The sequence below is a fragment of the Pelecanus crispus genome, chromosome 2, assembly GCF_030463565.1.
Source record: "Pelecanus crispus isolate bPelCri1 chromosome 2, bPelCri1.pri, whole genome shotgun sequence".
NCBI classification, from domain to species: Eukaryota; Metazoa; Chordata; class Aves; order Pelecaniformes; family Pelecanidae; genus Pelecanus; species Pelecanus crispus.
The window spans coordinates 78,174,326-78,190,311 of NC_134644.1; the positions used below are offsets into that span (position 1 = coordinate 78,174,326).

General features: G+C 37.3%; 1 protein-coding gene across 2 annotated transcripts in view; it reads left to right on the top strand.

Moving 5' to 3' along the window:
• EEF1E1 (eukaryotic translation elongation factor 1 epsilon 1) overlaps positions 1–15,986 on the top strand; it is a 27,145-nt gene continuing 11,159 nt past the window's right edge. For both annotated transcript variants that reach the window (XM_075704863.1, XM_075704862.1), the window contains exons 1-3: positions 1–142; positions 1,954–2,154; positions 9,634–9,729. In XM_075704863.1, the coding sequence (XP_075560978.1) occupies positions 35–142; positions 1,954–2,154; positions 9,634–9,729 (405 nt within the window). In that variant the 5' untranslated portion in view covers positions 1–34. The remainder of the gene's footprint in view (positions 143–1,953; positions 2,155–9,633; positions 9,730–15,986) is intronic.

A 15,986-nucleotide genomic window follows, 5' to 3' on the forward strand; every position in this document is an offset into this window, starting at 1 on the left:
TGCCTTTCCTTGCCCAGGTGGTCCTCCGTCAAAGATGGCAGCGTCCGCGCGGCCGGGGCTGGGGGCGGAGGAGCTGGCTTTGTTGGAGAAGTTGCTGGGCCTGCCGAAAGGGAACAAGTACGGCGTCCAGGGGGAGCGGAAGGTGAAGGGAGCGAGGAGGGGCCGGGAGCGGGCAGCGGCCGGAAGCGGGCAGCGGCGTGCGCGGGCGTCCACTAACCCCATTCCCCAACGGCTTCTTACCTCGCCGCTTCCCCTCACGCTTCCCCGGCCCGGCTGGGCCCTGCGCCGCGCCGTCCCCGCACGACGATTCCCCCAGCCACCGATGCCACGGTGGCTGGGTCCTCCCACTCCCCCTCTCTGGGGCAGGCGGTCCCCGTGTCGGCCTCAGCTGCGCTTCCCCGCACGGCCAGCTCTTCCCCTTGAGCAGGGGGGTTCACCTTTGCTTCCTCAATCTCTTCCTTCAGCACCCGCCCTCAGTTGTGGCTGTAGGGCCTCGCTACCTACTGGCAGGTTCTGGAAGCCTCTTTTCTCTGCCTGTGGAAGGGTTATCGTGTGTCGTTGGAGGGAAGTCGGCTTAAAATGTACTTGTTCTTACATCATTCTCCTCCCTGCGTTTTCCTGGTGCCAGTGCAAGTTATATCTGTGGCGATGTGGTTAAATCATGTGAAGAAAGATAGGTTGTTAGTATCAGAAATGCATCTGTACTAAAGAACTGTTGCTCTCAAATGTTTTGCTTCTTTAAAGTAGATGTCCTGACGTTTTGAAGTTCATATGGAAGCATTAAGCTCTGTGATTTAAGAGGCACCTGAGGCATGAAAAATGTAATGTGGGGCTGAGGGTGTCACAAATGTGTGAGGGCCTTTACATGATTCTATCGGAGAAGGACAACAAAGAAAAGAAGCTGTGCGGCTGGCTTACGTTTTCATATGGGTTTTTTTCTTGACTATATTTACTGTTTATGATTAGAGTCCTGAATAGCAATATATGCATTCTTTAGTTGCAAAAGCTTCCTTAATTATTTAACAACCCAACTGGTATTTTAATGCTGTCACTGTAAAGTCTGAAAATCAAATAACTCAATCTGTCCATAGTTTTTCTGACTGCGTGTTCGGTGGAAAAATTGAATAGTAGTCAAAGATTCTTCATACAACTGCAAAATGAATATTATGCTTTCAGCTTGCATCTTCTGTTAATTAAATCTGGACATAGAGGCTTCTCTGTGTGGTCAGTTTAAAAAAAAATAGTAGTATTGCATTTTAAGCAGTTTCTCTTCTATCATTTGATGCCATAAGTGACTGAATGGGCTTTTGTCTGTTGCAGTGAGTTTCAATTGATTCGCTTCATTTCTGACTCTTAGGGGTTCAGTTTCCTTTCCCACAGTTTAACATGCGGTAATGTCACTAACACGTACATGGTTAAAACTAGAGGTGTGTTGTGTTGTCCTCCCCTGATACCAGTGAACTACTAAATTCTGTCAGAGCATTTGGCAATAGAACAGTAAGTATGAATAAGCATTTCGGTAAGTCTGGTTACCGTGATCTGCTCAGAAAGAGATTGGGTGCTACTGACTTTACAATCTTAAGTCAGAGTCCTGAATTTGAAAATGAGTTAAAAGTTAGTTAATAAGATTTTTGGCAGTATTAGAACGGGCAATACTATTTCTTGCTAATATTGGTGGAATTTTTGATTAATTGGAGCTAAAGGTGTCTTGGTTTGTCTACATGCTTGTGTTAAATAAATTTCTTCTCTAAAACATGAAAATAAACCACCCCAAAGAGTAAAAAGAGAACATGCACTTTTTTTGATGTTACTACCTTTAGTATGAATACGTCTAAATTCTGATATATAGCTTTTAAGATCCTTTTCAGGGACTGTAAAAAACCAACAGCTATTCTTAGAAAAACTGCTTTTTGAATGAGTTGTTTAGTATTACGCTTTTGCTTCCTCTTCTAGGTTCCTGTTCTTCAAACAAACAATGGTCCTGGTCTGACAGGATTAACGACTATAGCTGCCCACCTAGTTAAACAGGCTAAGAAAGACCAATTGCTTGGAAGTACTGCAGAAGAGAAAGCTGTTGTTCAGCAGTGGTTGGAATATAGAGTGACTCGAGTAGATGGAGGCTGTAGTAAAGAAGATACTGGAATAATTCTGAAGGTAAGGAATGCTTAACTACCTTGCCACTGAATTTTGGAGCGCCCAGACCTCGAAGAAGATTACAGTGCTAATGTGTCTATGAACAACCAGTTAATAAAACTGAGCAAATGCTGAAGACTTGACAGTATGCTTAAGTACTGGCTTTTACTCTGCTTGTTGTTTTTCACTTTTATTGACAAAAATACCCCAACAACCTGAAACATGAGGGAAGACAGCTTAAACGCTAAACTATATGAAGCAGAGCTGTTAGTGTTCTGTGGCTGTAATGTTTTAAACTACCCAGGGTGTTCCAGATAGTTCAGAGATTGTTCAGCTGCCTAGTCTCTTACTAGCCATGTAAGATGCCAGTTTCTTACTGTCTCCATAAAACCTCAGTTACAAACAAGTTGCGTTGTATTTCAGGATAACGCTGCTCTGATTGTTTTAATAGCCATTCTTACTGATTTGGTAACTATGGAATACAGGCCATACTTGATGTTGTGGTAGTTGGTGTTGATACCAAAAGGAGTTACTGGACAGAATTCTGTGTGAAAAGTGAAATCATAAAGAAACCTGTGCAAAACTGCCTTCACATCAAGCTACTTTGTATGGAAGGTTTGGTCTACTGTATTAAACTTTTCTTGTAGTCTGAAGTTTACTCCCTCTTAAACAGGTGGAAGCAGAAAATGAATCTCAAGGGTCACCCTGTTATTTGAGCAGCCAGATGGCAGGGAGTAGATAGCAAAACTTACTCTATTTTCCTTCTTACTCCTTGTGACTGGTAATTAGTATTTTTGCAGTCTTGTGAGAACAGAGCTTGGAGACAAAATTTGCTTTACACTGTTAAGTGCTAAGGGCTCTGTTTACTGAGTGTGTATGAAGCAACAGTGAAATTCAGTCAATTTTTGAAGTGTTTATTTTTCCTAATTTTAGAAGTATGTTTTAGAGGGAAAGTATGCCATGCTCAGTGCTACTAGTGAGTCTGGGTGTAGAAATAGCTTTGTGAGCTGCAAGGTCTGACACTTGTTAGGTGTGGCAAGTCTGAGTCAGCTAGAACTATTGCAGAAACCAAAGATGAACAGAAGCAGTGTTCAAGAGTTAACACATTGTGTTACTTAAAATCAAGGAAAATCTTGCATCGTAAAATGGTGCAAAGCAAAATCTTGTCAGTAATCTGTTGTCCTTTTCAAACTGACAGCCTCCTTGATCTTGAGGACTTGGAATATCATGCCTGCTTTACAAGGATCAACTTGATGAAAGCCCTAAAATAACCATTTATGTCTCTTACACCCCAGATAATCTGAATCATCTCGATCTCATTGTAGCCATGGAATATCATCCATTGGTTAAGTGTGAGTTTGTTTATAATGCTTCTCTTCTTACAACGTCTCTGGTCTTATTTTCTACGTGCAAATGCTATCAAAAGCTTTACAGTCATGGTAACTCTACAGATAATGCATGAAAACAGTCTGTCCTTTGGGATTTTCAGAACTTGATTGAAGGAGGCATTGACTAATCAGGATTTAACTTTGGGTTTAGCTGTACTTTGAATAGGTGGTATGACTAGGTGGCCCTCAGTGGTCCCTTTTTGTCTAATTAATTTTTTAGAAAACCTTTATGACAAATACCATATAAAGAATTTCATTTGTTTTTCAAACAAACTTGTGATGCCTTTTTTCTCTCCCAAACTGTGAGAAGACCATATGAGAATAAGTAACTAACTTTTATTTACCTTTCTTGCCCTTCTATCACATAGAAAACAAAAGCAAGTTTTCTGTCTTGTTATAACAAGATGGCTTATGTGATGATACTCGTGTGTGTGCTGACAAAGCAGGTATTTGCAGAACTACATTTCAGTATTAAAACTAGACGCAGAGATGGGATAGTTTCCTCCTGAAGCTGGTGTCCGTTCTCAGTTTTAGCCTTTGCAACACTGGCAGCATAGAAAAGACAATGTACTGAAATATGAGTATGTAGGTAAATCCAGTGTTTCCAAACAAAATAAAATTTCCCTACTGAGAAACAGTCAGTGTCATTTGAGAGAGAATCTCTGCCTTTTAAGTATATTCTAATAGATATTAGTGCTTTAAAATTTTCCTACAGCTTTTTTTTTTATTAGCAGATGTTGAATGGCCAGAATTTATTTTGACATAGGGCTGCTCTGGAATTGTTCCAGCACTAATAATTTCATGGTATAGCAATTAAGATTTTTTTTTTTTTTTTTTAATTTGTTCTCTTGCCACCATGATTAATCAGAAAAAGATGCAGCCTACCATTAAAGTATACTATGCCAAAAGGGAGTATGGGTGAAAAAAAGAAAAAGTAAAATAGGGAGGCAAGTCTGAGATTGTAAGTTTTACGACATGTCTGGAATACACAATGGCAGTCTTGGGACAGTCGCAGCCTAGAGCCACAATTAATAATAAGCTGTGCCAAAAAACAGTTCAGTCACTTCTATAAACTTTAGGCTGCCTCTGTTTAACCCTTAACTGAGGTGATGTGGTTCTGAAAAACATCAGTAAATAATTGGTTTAATGCTGTTAATTTGAACAGGAAGGGGGTTCTGTTGGCCTTAGGATAATATGTTCTTAAATTGTTCTTACTGACGTGTTGACTAAAGCCGTTACTTGGCATGAAAACAGTCGTGAAGTAGTCGGACCATCTCAACCAGGTTTTCTATATTCATTCAGACCAAATGCAGTACTGCTCAGACCCAGTCAATGAAAGCGGTCTTTGAGTTTTGTCTAACTTCGATTTGAGCTCCTGTACTGAAAAAATAAATGGGAGCAATGCCTTTGGGCTGTTCTTCAGCACATATGTCAGAATGATGATTGTCAGTAGCAGTGATAACATAATATGCAATGTATTGTGTTAACTTGCTTTTCCACAGGATGAGAGAGTATTTTCCTTTGCTTTTTTGATGTTTGGTTAGTGGTAAATTAAGCTGCATAGGAAAAAAATCTGAAAATTACTGAGTTGTTGTGCTTGATAATTAGTAGTTTTTCTACTCTTCTGGGAAATAATTGAGAACCTTTGTGAAACTTGTGTGCAACTAAATGTGTGCTTAGATGTTAATGAATTCTTTTCAGGAGATTTGAATGTCTCTGCTTTGTCAATTTTAGACATCCAAAACTTGAGGGTTCTTCCCCTCCACCCCATCTTCAGAGGCATGTTGTAAATAACTGGGAGCTTGTACTTGAATTCACAGAAAAGCTTCCACAGAAATGTAGAAATCTCTAGCCGCTGAAGGATAATTATAACCAAGAATTTTTGTGTACTACTTTCAGTGTTTCATACAAAACACGTTCCATGATTTCAGCTAGTTTTGTCCTAATTCCCTGTGCTGTCTGGCTGTAATGAAATCCAATTAGAAATCTGAATAAGAGAGCTTCAATTCTTCTTTAATGTGCTTGTTTGAAAAAATACTGTTTCCACAAGTATGTAAACAGGTTAATCCGTGCTCTGTCCATGCTGTTAATCCACAGTTCCTGTACACTGTTCTTCGGCAAGACTAAATGGGATGCCTACCCACTTTGGCAAGCTTGTCCAGCAAGCATTTTTTAAACTTCGACTTTCTGTGTTCACTTCTCTCCCTTTTCTGTTAGTACCAGGATATTTTTGTGCACTTAGAGGTGTAAAAGATTGAATTTTGATTATTTGAGCAACACTTACTGATTATTTTTCTTCTCTTTTACAGGAAGCTCAGTATGTTGAATATAATATTCTTCCAGACCAGGATTAGCTCATAGTTTGCCAGTTAGACAGGAAAGACTTGTAGTAGAAATAAAAATACGGCTACGCCCCAACAGTGAAATTCTACTTTTTTTTTTTTTTTTTTATATGGCTGCAGAATCCTTTTCTTGGGTTCTGCATTGTCAGAGGCTTGCCTGGGACATTTGAGAGTACTCAGCTGTTTGTCTTTGCATGGTGGGATGTAAAGGCATTTAAGGCATAAATGACCTTGAGAATATTGCTGACTGAAAGGATGTGCTTCTGTGTGTGAGGGAAGTGCATACACCAGCAGTGTGTCTTTGTGGACAAAAAACCCAAAACAAAATCAGAGTGTGATTAGATCCCTTGTAAGCTATTGAGTTGTCATAAGAAGCAACTGTTAGTTATCCGAGCTGCTGTCTCCGCTTGTAGTGACTGGAAGGGATTCAGTCACCTTAATGGATGAATTGGATTACAGACAATTAGATTGCATATTTAAAAGATAGTAAGCGATACTGTGGGGTAGCCAGAAGTGTGCCGTGGATGGGATACGTTGAGCTGTCACTATAAATATGGGCTGTATATTGGATTTTTTTCCATAGAACATGCAAATGGAAATCCATCAGTCCATAAATAATGCAACATCTCTTCTTCCTGTTGTTTTTTTTCCCCCTCATACCCAAAAGTGGAATTTGAATTGCTGCAGTTGTTCAATGCATATTAGTGCATCAAACTGCAGTTATGCCTTAAATACCTGTCTGAAATTTGAGAAAGCGTTTCCTGAGGGATTGCAACAATAAGTTCATATAGATACAAGCAACTTCCAAGGCTATTTCAGTCACTTAATGCTGGGATTGTATATACGTAATCAATTTAAGTAGTGACTTTCAGTACATGACAATGATACAAATGACAGCTAGCAGACCTGAATTTCCTGGATATAATAGAAATTCAAATACAGTTTTGTATTCATATTTTCATTAATCTTTCCAGGACAGGAACACTATTTCAGTTCAATACCGTGGTCACTTAAGAAAGCTTGGCTTTCAGGAATTTTAACACAGTTGGCTATTAGCCAATAATATAATCACCTATGGGAAGCATAACCCATGAAGCAAGATTAACTAAATGCGCCTAGTGCACATGGAAAAAAATAATTTACTGTGGTGGTTCTGAATTAGCTTGACTTACAGAATGAAATCAGAATATCTATATTTTATGGGAGGAAAGCACATGTTCAAAAACAGAATTGTAAACTAATAATTTACCCAAGACGAAACCATTTTTGTCAAATTCCATTTGCCCAGTTAACTGAGTTCATAAAATTTGATGAACCAGAATAAATAATTGTTCATGCTGTAATGGTTTACCTTGCCTTTAACGTTTTAGGATTTTTTTAATTGACTAATATTTTGAGTATACATACGCAGTATATTCAAAGAACAAATTTATTCTTTGTATGATATTAACCCATCCTGAACAACTGGGCAGACTGTATTTCTGCATAGAAACTAGCCTACCTCTTGAAGAGGTATGAAATTAAGAATTAGCATGCCATAACTTTGATGCAGAAATCCAGAATTTTGAGCAGGGAAATAACAGTGTTGATTGTACCTTCAGAGATAATGGGCTTTTTACTTTACAAAAAATGATTCCATATCCTAGACTAAGAAGAAAGAGGGTGGGATGGGGGTGTGTGTATATTTTTAGTGGTGTTACTTGTCATTATAATGCATGTTAAATTTCTGGTTAATCTGGCCAGAGAACCTGTGTCACAATAGATGAGTTTATGATTTTTTTTTTTCTTCCTGCAAGCTTTTTCTTCTTAGCATTGCATTTGCCTTTGTGCTGTCTGTATAAAATTCCACAGAACTGTAGTTACATGTTTAAAGTAATTTGAGAGCTAACTAACATGAACAAAGCAGTAAACCAGTCTAAAGAAAAGAAGCTACGTAGCCAGAGGCAGATGACCTTACAGAATTTTAGCTATGCAGGGGTTAATATTTTTCCCTGATTTGCTCTAATAAAAGAAATCAAAGCAGACATGAGAATGTTTAAAAAGTACAGAAGTACAGGAGTCCTGTCATGAAGAGGTTATCAAAGAAATAGTAAGGTGGCATAATGGAGTCAAACTTGTCAAATTCAGATGCAAGGTCAGACGTTTCAAAGTCTCGGCATTTTAGTTTTGTGGTTTGGTTTTGGTTTTTTTACGTATGCATTGTAGGATATCTATATATCAGTAAAATTATGGAACCACAAAAACTGCAATAGGCTTAAGGCTAAATGTCACTTTTAAATTGTTCACTAGCTATTAACCTCTTTTTCCTTGCCCTAGACTTTTTTTAAAATAAAAGGTTGTCTTAAAATGGAATATGCTGTAATGGAGACTGAAAAATTATTTCAGGGGTGTTTTGAAAAATGTTAGTTATGTTTAAGCTGCTTACCTCTTTCTCTGGAGATCTCTGAGGCAAAAGAACTGCATTTACTACAAGTTTTTTCAACCAGCAGAGCAATACTAACAGAGAGAGCTTCCAAATCCAAAGAAAAGCTGGGAAACTCTTTTCCTACGTTTCTGAAAAGAGTATTATAAAACTGAAGCTTGCTTATGCTGGGATCAGGATTAAAGTACATAACTTTGTTTAGTGTTACATTTCTTTCTTTAGAGGGAAGTAGGGGGCAGAAAGATGCATAAATTGGATGACAAGTAGGTAAGATGTGGAGAAAAGGGAAGACAGGTAAAGAGGTAGAGCTGATGTGTGATGCCTGTGTTCTCAGAAGTGATATACTTGAGTAACGATGTCAGCCTCCTGTTTTCCAGCAGAGAATGACTGCATACAAAAAGCCATGAAAAACAGTCTTTCAGTAATACAGATTTGAAATATTTATTCACTGAACCTAAATGGAAGCCGTCTACTACCCACCCTTATAGTCTCTGATACGGAATTGTTGATCTTAAAATGCTGAAGCGGTGCTCTTCTCATATGGACTTAAATAGCAACTGAATTGACAGTATCAGTCACTAAGAATTGCTAGCAGTGATTTCAACATTAATAAAAGCAGGTGTCAGTTGATACCAGCTGATGGGTATCAAGTTTCTGGCATTGAGCTTGAAGCATGTTATCTGTCTCCCACCCCGCTATCCCTTTGTGTTTCCCTGGCTCTTAGACATTTGCAGTTCCAGAACCTTGCTGACCAGCTGCATTGAGTGAGTCCTGAAGGACAGGAGAAACTGCTGCTGGAAGAGCGATGTGCTCTCTTTTGATCATAGGACTGCATTTTCCACTTATCAAATGTTAAATGTACAACAGCGGTTCTTCTGAGTCATATGTGCTAATAAAAAAAAAAAAAAAAATACAGAACTCTTGCATTTTTTAATTCCAGTAATTTGAAGCCAGAAAGACAGATTTGAAAGGATTTCCGTGGAGTCAGCTTAATATGTAAAATAAATCACACTTGTATTTACAAAAATTTGAGTGGATGTAAGCAGGGGGAATTATGAAAAATTATGTGCCAGCAGCAAGCTGGCTAGCACTTTTAGAGACCAACACTTAAATTTTATTGAATTCTTGCTGTCAAAGAATGATTTTTTAGTTTATTATCTTGACACTTTTTAGAATTTTTTCTTCTTTTAATGTTTTTCTCCTTTGTTGAGTTGGGATAAATTAAAGCTGTCATTGATTTTATATGCATGGTCTCCAGAGGGAGTTTCTGTTCTTTTTTAACAATTGCCTTAATATTTTGTCTTACAAAGTCAATACTACAGCAGTATAATGACTTTTTCTTTTTTAGGATCTTAACATATACCTTGAAGATAAAGTCTACCTTGCAGGAAACATTTTTACGTTAGCAGATATTTTGATGTACTATGGATTGCATCATGTCATGGTAAGTGTTATTTCCATTATTTTTATATGTACAACTATTGTAATTGTTGTAGAAGTTGACCTACTGAATTGATCAATGACAATTACAGAACAAAAATGGAGCGATTTCTTATAAGAACTTCAAATGAAACTTGTTTCTAAGTTGTTAATTTGTTACTTCTTTTAATATTTAGCTATGGATCTGTCAAAAGTGTACTTATCTGTAGTGTCCAGAATGCTTTAGCTTCCCCTATGTAATGTCACAAGGACGATGCCTATCCCCGTGTTTCGAGGTATGAGGGCAGTTCAAGTCAGAAACACGACTGCTTACAGAACTGTGTGGGGAGATAGATACATGAAACTGAAAGGATGTGTCAGAACTGAAAGTACTGACATTGTTAGTATTGGAGAAATGCTGCTGGTGCTATGAAAGGTGCATGTAAATTAAGTTCCTGAAGGATGAATAAAAGTGTGAGCCATAATAAAATGTCATTTGTGTTTCAAGGCTTAATGATAAGACTTGATAACATGCACAATATGAAAATAATATGGGGAGTTGGTGCTTAGGAGAAAAGAAAAAAAAAACACCCCACACCCAAAATAAAAGTTTGTACTGAGTGGAGATGATGTTGAGATTCTTTGTAGTCAGCTCAGGGTTTACTATGAAGTTCTTATAAATCATTGCACCTCAGTTCTGAACCCCAAGCGGTAATTTAAAGATGAAGCAGTAGAAGTTACTTGTTTTTTTGGTGGCTGGAATGTGGTTGTAAATGAGCGGTCCTTCTCTGGGGTGGGGGCTACTAAACAAACCAAAGGACTTGTACAAAAAGGTTTGCTAAATTTTTGGGAGAAGATAAAATCAGTCAGTTTTGCGGTGTTAACGTGAGAAAATTGGGGGGAAGGGGATAATCAGAAAAAGATGCCTCTGCCAAATGCACGTGTGTGAGAATCGATGAATACAATCGACTAGGTGAATGGTTATTTTATACAATTAAAAGCAGGGCTCTGGGAGAAGAGTGCAAAAAAGCTAAATTTCAAAAGGGAGTCGGGGCAGGGGGGAGGAGGTCAAGTAATTACATACTACCAGAAATGAGAGAGAACTTACGTATATGCATCTTGACTGTCCAGGAGTAAAAGTTCAAATGAGAGAGTGTCAAGCAGAGGACAGGGAAGGGAAGCTTCATTTCATAAGGTTTTTGAAAACATGTTAGAGTAAGTCACTTAGAATTAGTTCTGTTAAATCATACTTGCCTTGTAAAATAACTTAAATAGTAGGATAGATGTGTTGACTAGAGTGTCAGAATGGGTTACCTTTCAAATGTAATATGTAGACATAGAAAAAACGTATAAGTAATTTCTAAAAATATGACTGTGTGTGCTGTCAGAGAGTACGAGTTCAAATTAGACTTTTTTTTAAAAACTTAGGCAGGGGAAAATCAAGCATATTTTAAATTTAGAGTTTGCTCTAGAGTAGACCACCTAATCAAGAAGAAAAGATACAAGTTATTGCTTTGGGAAATAGAACAGATGGTAAAAACAAATGACTTGGTGCTCCTGGGTGCCTGCAACCATCCAGACACTACTTGGGACAAGGTTATAGTACAGCATCTGTTTCTGAAATGTTTGATTTCATGGAAGATAATTTTCTGAATCAGAAAGGTATAAAGGGCAAATAATGGGGTGGCTATCCTAAATAAAGAGGAAAATCTAGAAGCTACTAGGTAGGAATTACATGTATTTTGAAGGTTTCAGAATTGATTATTATTAGTATTTAACTATAGCGGTAAGATCTTGAACTGTAGAATCCTGTAAATTTTTTTTTTAATTATTTTTATTTTTCCTGTAATGAGAAGAGAGTACATCCAGAGCTGCTTCTCTGCCCTAAGCTTTAAGGGGGGGGAAGCTGCCGTATCTCTTAATGTGATGTGGTCCAGGGAAGCAGTTTGTCATACCCACCACTGTTTCAGCTAAGCCTTGTGCAAAATATTAATATGTGTTTCTTATAATCCTTCAAGAGAGGAGGTAGAAATGGGAGGCATGCGGGGGGAGACCCACAGTTCTTGCTGTCCACCAAGCTTACTAGTAAATTGATCTGAAAATGTTGCTGATAATGACCTTTAGGATTAATCTCTTTGCTTTTGATAGACTAACAACTACATGCTAATACGGACATTAGTAATAGAATACTGTAAATATTGGTGACATACCATGATCATCCTGAATGAGCCAAGTATTATTAAAACTTTAAAAACCTTCTGATGCACATTTCATTGGAAAAGTTTTTCAGACCACCCAGTCCTGTTGCTCACTTCTTCATGTGTGGATTCATCTTTCTTTCATAGTGTTTCTGAATATAGGTCATACATCTTCGTATTCCTCCCCTCTTTCCACCTTCATTTTGCCCTTCCCATTATCCAGGGCGGGGTTCTGGAACCTGATTCTTCACTGTCGAGGCTTATCCATTTGAACGTACTAATAAGTTTGTCTAATGAACAGCAGCAACTCTTAATTTTGCAGTTGTATGCCTTTCTTTGATTCTTCCTCTCCCTTCTAGTTATCTTAATAAGCACAATAGTACTATATGTTTAAATATCCATATTGTGGGAAAGGAATTAGTATTTTAATGAGTGAGAGTCAGACTGACAGGTGGTGTTTCAGGCTTCTTGCAGACTGAGTCTATTTTGAATCTACTAATTGGAAATATACATTTGTAATAATAAGGCAGGAACTAAATTGTATACGTTATTGTTCTGCATCATAATATACATCACAAGCACCTAAAAAGTGTAATGCTTGATACTGTTTAAATGACCTTTTTCAATCAATGTGATTTATATTGTCATATATAATTCCATGTCTCTGTGTATCTAATATAAATATTGTTGTCGTTAGACACTTTGATTACTTAAGTACATATGTGGATAAATATGATGAACAATGAAGTTCTACTAGGTTAAAGCATAGATTGCAGAGAAAATATGAATTTGGAAGCATTGCTTGAGGATAGCTCAGGCAATCAGTAAGCATTCGATTCCCCCTGTGGTAATAAACTTGTTTTCGTATCATTTTTTTTATTTAAAAATTTTTAAAAAAAGTTTCCCTGTGTTTTTATTATTATTTTCAAACAGCATAAGTCCAGTTCTATTTAAGAGAAATAATCAATATGAAGGTTGATCTGGTTTTATACTTCAAAATTTTTGTCAGAACCAAAGAAGTTTCAAATCTCTATGTCTGACTCGAAAATTTCTTTAATAAGGTCTAGAAAATAACTTATGGGTGAAATTTATATCTGCAAATGAAAGAAGCCTCAGTCAGAATTTTGGGGTCAAATCAAGTACAAAACAAAGTGAGTTGTTCTCCTCAGGTCAGAACTACTAATACTGAGCTATAATGAGACTGCACTAGTAGTTTATTTTCCAGTTAATTTTTTCCATAATGAACATTTCCTGTAATAAACAGATTGCCATGAATTTTTGTTAATATTCACTGATATGCTGCTTCTCTGGGATAACAGGCTTTCCTTCTAAAGAGTGATGCTAGAAATGGTACTTAAACTGAATTACAAAAACAGTTTTACTTTAAAGATTTAATTTTAAGCATGTTCCTTTAACAGCAGAAAATTAGTCAAAACTATGTGAAAGTAATGTATTTTGTGAAATACACCGTTCAACTGTGTGTGTTTTTGCTCTTTCCCTTTAGCTAAAGGCTAAATATAAAAAGTGAGATGGTATCTTATCCTTGATGCTGAAGAACTTCAGATGTAGGCAGGTATTTTTAGACTTTCCGTGCACATGCAGGGTGTGGGAATGGGAATTTTTGTCTGCATCCCCAATGCTGCTGAAAGCAAATATAATTAAAGCTTGTGTATTTATAGCCCTTCTAGAAACTCTTCTAGTTGCATTGTATGATGACCCCTTTGTGAGCTTTGTGGTGGAGGAATAAGACTTCTCTTTTTTTTTTTTTTTTTTCTGTGACACAAAAAAAAAGGCTGTCAAATTGAGTGTCTGCTTCTTTGCTATTAAAATAATTGCTTTAATAGCAAATAATTATTTTAATAGCAGAACAGCAGCCGTTCTTAACTTGGGGGAATTATCTAATTTAATGAGGAAGAACAGAAAATACCCATCTAACAAAATGTTGTAAAAAATGCCATGGAAGTGATCTCTAAACAATTAACCTAAGAGTTATGTTCTGAGTAAAAAGTAGAGCATGCCACAAAGTGCTTTTTAATATATTTCACTGATAGAGTACATTATGTAAATAAGTAGAAATATCTTGCTTGTTGTGCCTAGAGTACAAAAAGGGGGTTTGTTATTAGAGTAGCTGTCTGTTTTGCCCTTCAGATGTTTTTTCACTACGCTAACAGAATGGAGGAGGACTAGTTTTCCAGACTTTATTTTTGATTTACATCAGAGAAATGTGAAGATTGAGAATTATCAGTATAAAATTATGGGAAGGAAATACTGTAGCTGCTGCAAAATCTGAAGTTTAGTTCAGTATTTTCATAACAAAGTGCTTACCCGTTAAAGATTTTGAAAAAGGGTAGTGTAATTATAACTTTTAAGTGTACAACACTCACGGAACTTAAAGTGACAGTATTTTTAGTATCTCCTCAAATACTTTTCTTCACTTTCAGTAATTCTAGATGGCCTTAGGGTACACATGTTGCTCTTTTTCTGCTCTGTGTTGCTTTGTAAATGGTTCTAGAGCTTCATACCAAGCACCAACTTCCAACTCCCATTAATTATAACGAACTGCAGGTGATCAAAAGCATCTTCCCCTACATGGTACCGCATGGGGTTTTTTTGTCCTGAATATACTGTGCTTGCAGAAGCTCAGGCAATTTGTGAAGCCTTCGGAGTTACATTTTAATAGCTTCCGCTGTTTGTTTGTAAAAAAACTCTGGAGTTTTTCCCCTTACCAGTATTACTCTCTTCCACTTAGCTAATGGTGATTAACTCTCTTATGTTTCTAGCTCAGCAAAAATAATTGGTGGCTGTGTTTTAATTGATTTGTCTGTGCATTTCTATCAGACTGTACAGTGGTAGGAATAGTGTTTACATTCCCTTGCCAGCAGCAAGAAAAGCAGATTTTCTCATACTGCCTGAACTGGGGTTTATAACAGTTCAGAATTGCAGAAGTTTTGGAAATACATGTGCAGTGCTATGCTTGTATTCTTGCAGGTGAGTCCCATAGGAGGAAGAGCTACTTGGGTTTAGGAGCAGCTGCAAGGTCGCTGCTTTTTGGTTGTTGCCACAATTACTATGCTCTTAACTTAACTGTTAATAGAGCTTTAATGCTATGTGGCATTGGTTTAGAATTCCTTCCTGCAACTCCTTGAAATTCTTCTTCCTCGGTATTTTTCCAGTGGTTCATCTTCTAGTATATATCCTTATTTTCTTTTTACCTCCACCTGTTTAAAGCTTCCCAATTCTAAGCTAAGTGCTGGGCTATGTGAGAGAACATTAAGGAGAAGCAGTTATAGCAGTTATAGGCAATCCTTGAAATCAAAAGGGCTGGTGTGTCATGAGGCAAAATTTTAACACAAGACTTAGTTTTGAACACCAGCTTTTCACTCGTACAGCTGGGTAAATGACTCTGTATAGCTCTTCCTGTGATTTAAAGTTTTTTTGAAACATATTTGCTTCCAGCTGTCCTGTGCCCAAGATCAAATTTGCAATGAACCTGCATTATCCATGAAATCTGGTGTCTGTAGAACAAGGTGTAAGGACTATGCCATCTGTTTAGCTTTTGAGGAGGGGATTAACCTTGATTAGCTTTAGAAGTCTAAACATGAAGAACATTAGGTGTGTGTAGCTAGTGATTTGTCTGTTAAAACTATCCTCTGTGGGTGTGCCCTTTTTTATTACCTGCAGGTGTCGTGAAGATGACTAAGTTAAGCTTGATGGCTAACCGCTAACTGAAAATGAAGTGAAGTTAATCCTGCACTGATTGGTTTAAGCATTGGGGAGATAAGACAGGGTAGTTGATATGAAGATCACATTTTGTTCCTGATACAGTTTTGTAGTCTGTTTTGAGGACTACCCCATTTGTAATTCAGCTGTAGTAGGTTAATGTGAGGAGATGGATTATTGTCTAAACTGATAGGAGAACTTCATTACAGAGGAATGAGGACACCTAGAATTGCTTATCAAGGAACAGTAATACAGGTGATACAGGTTAGGAATAGTTCTACAGCTGGCTTGAAAGACTCAGAAGTAAAAAGAGACTTTGTAGCGAAGCTTTGAGAATGTTGCTGACTTGAACTTAGAAGATTTT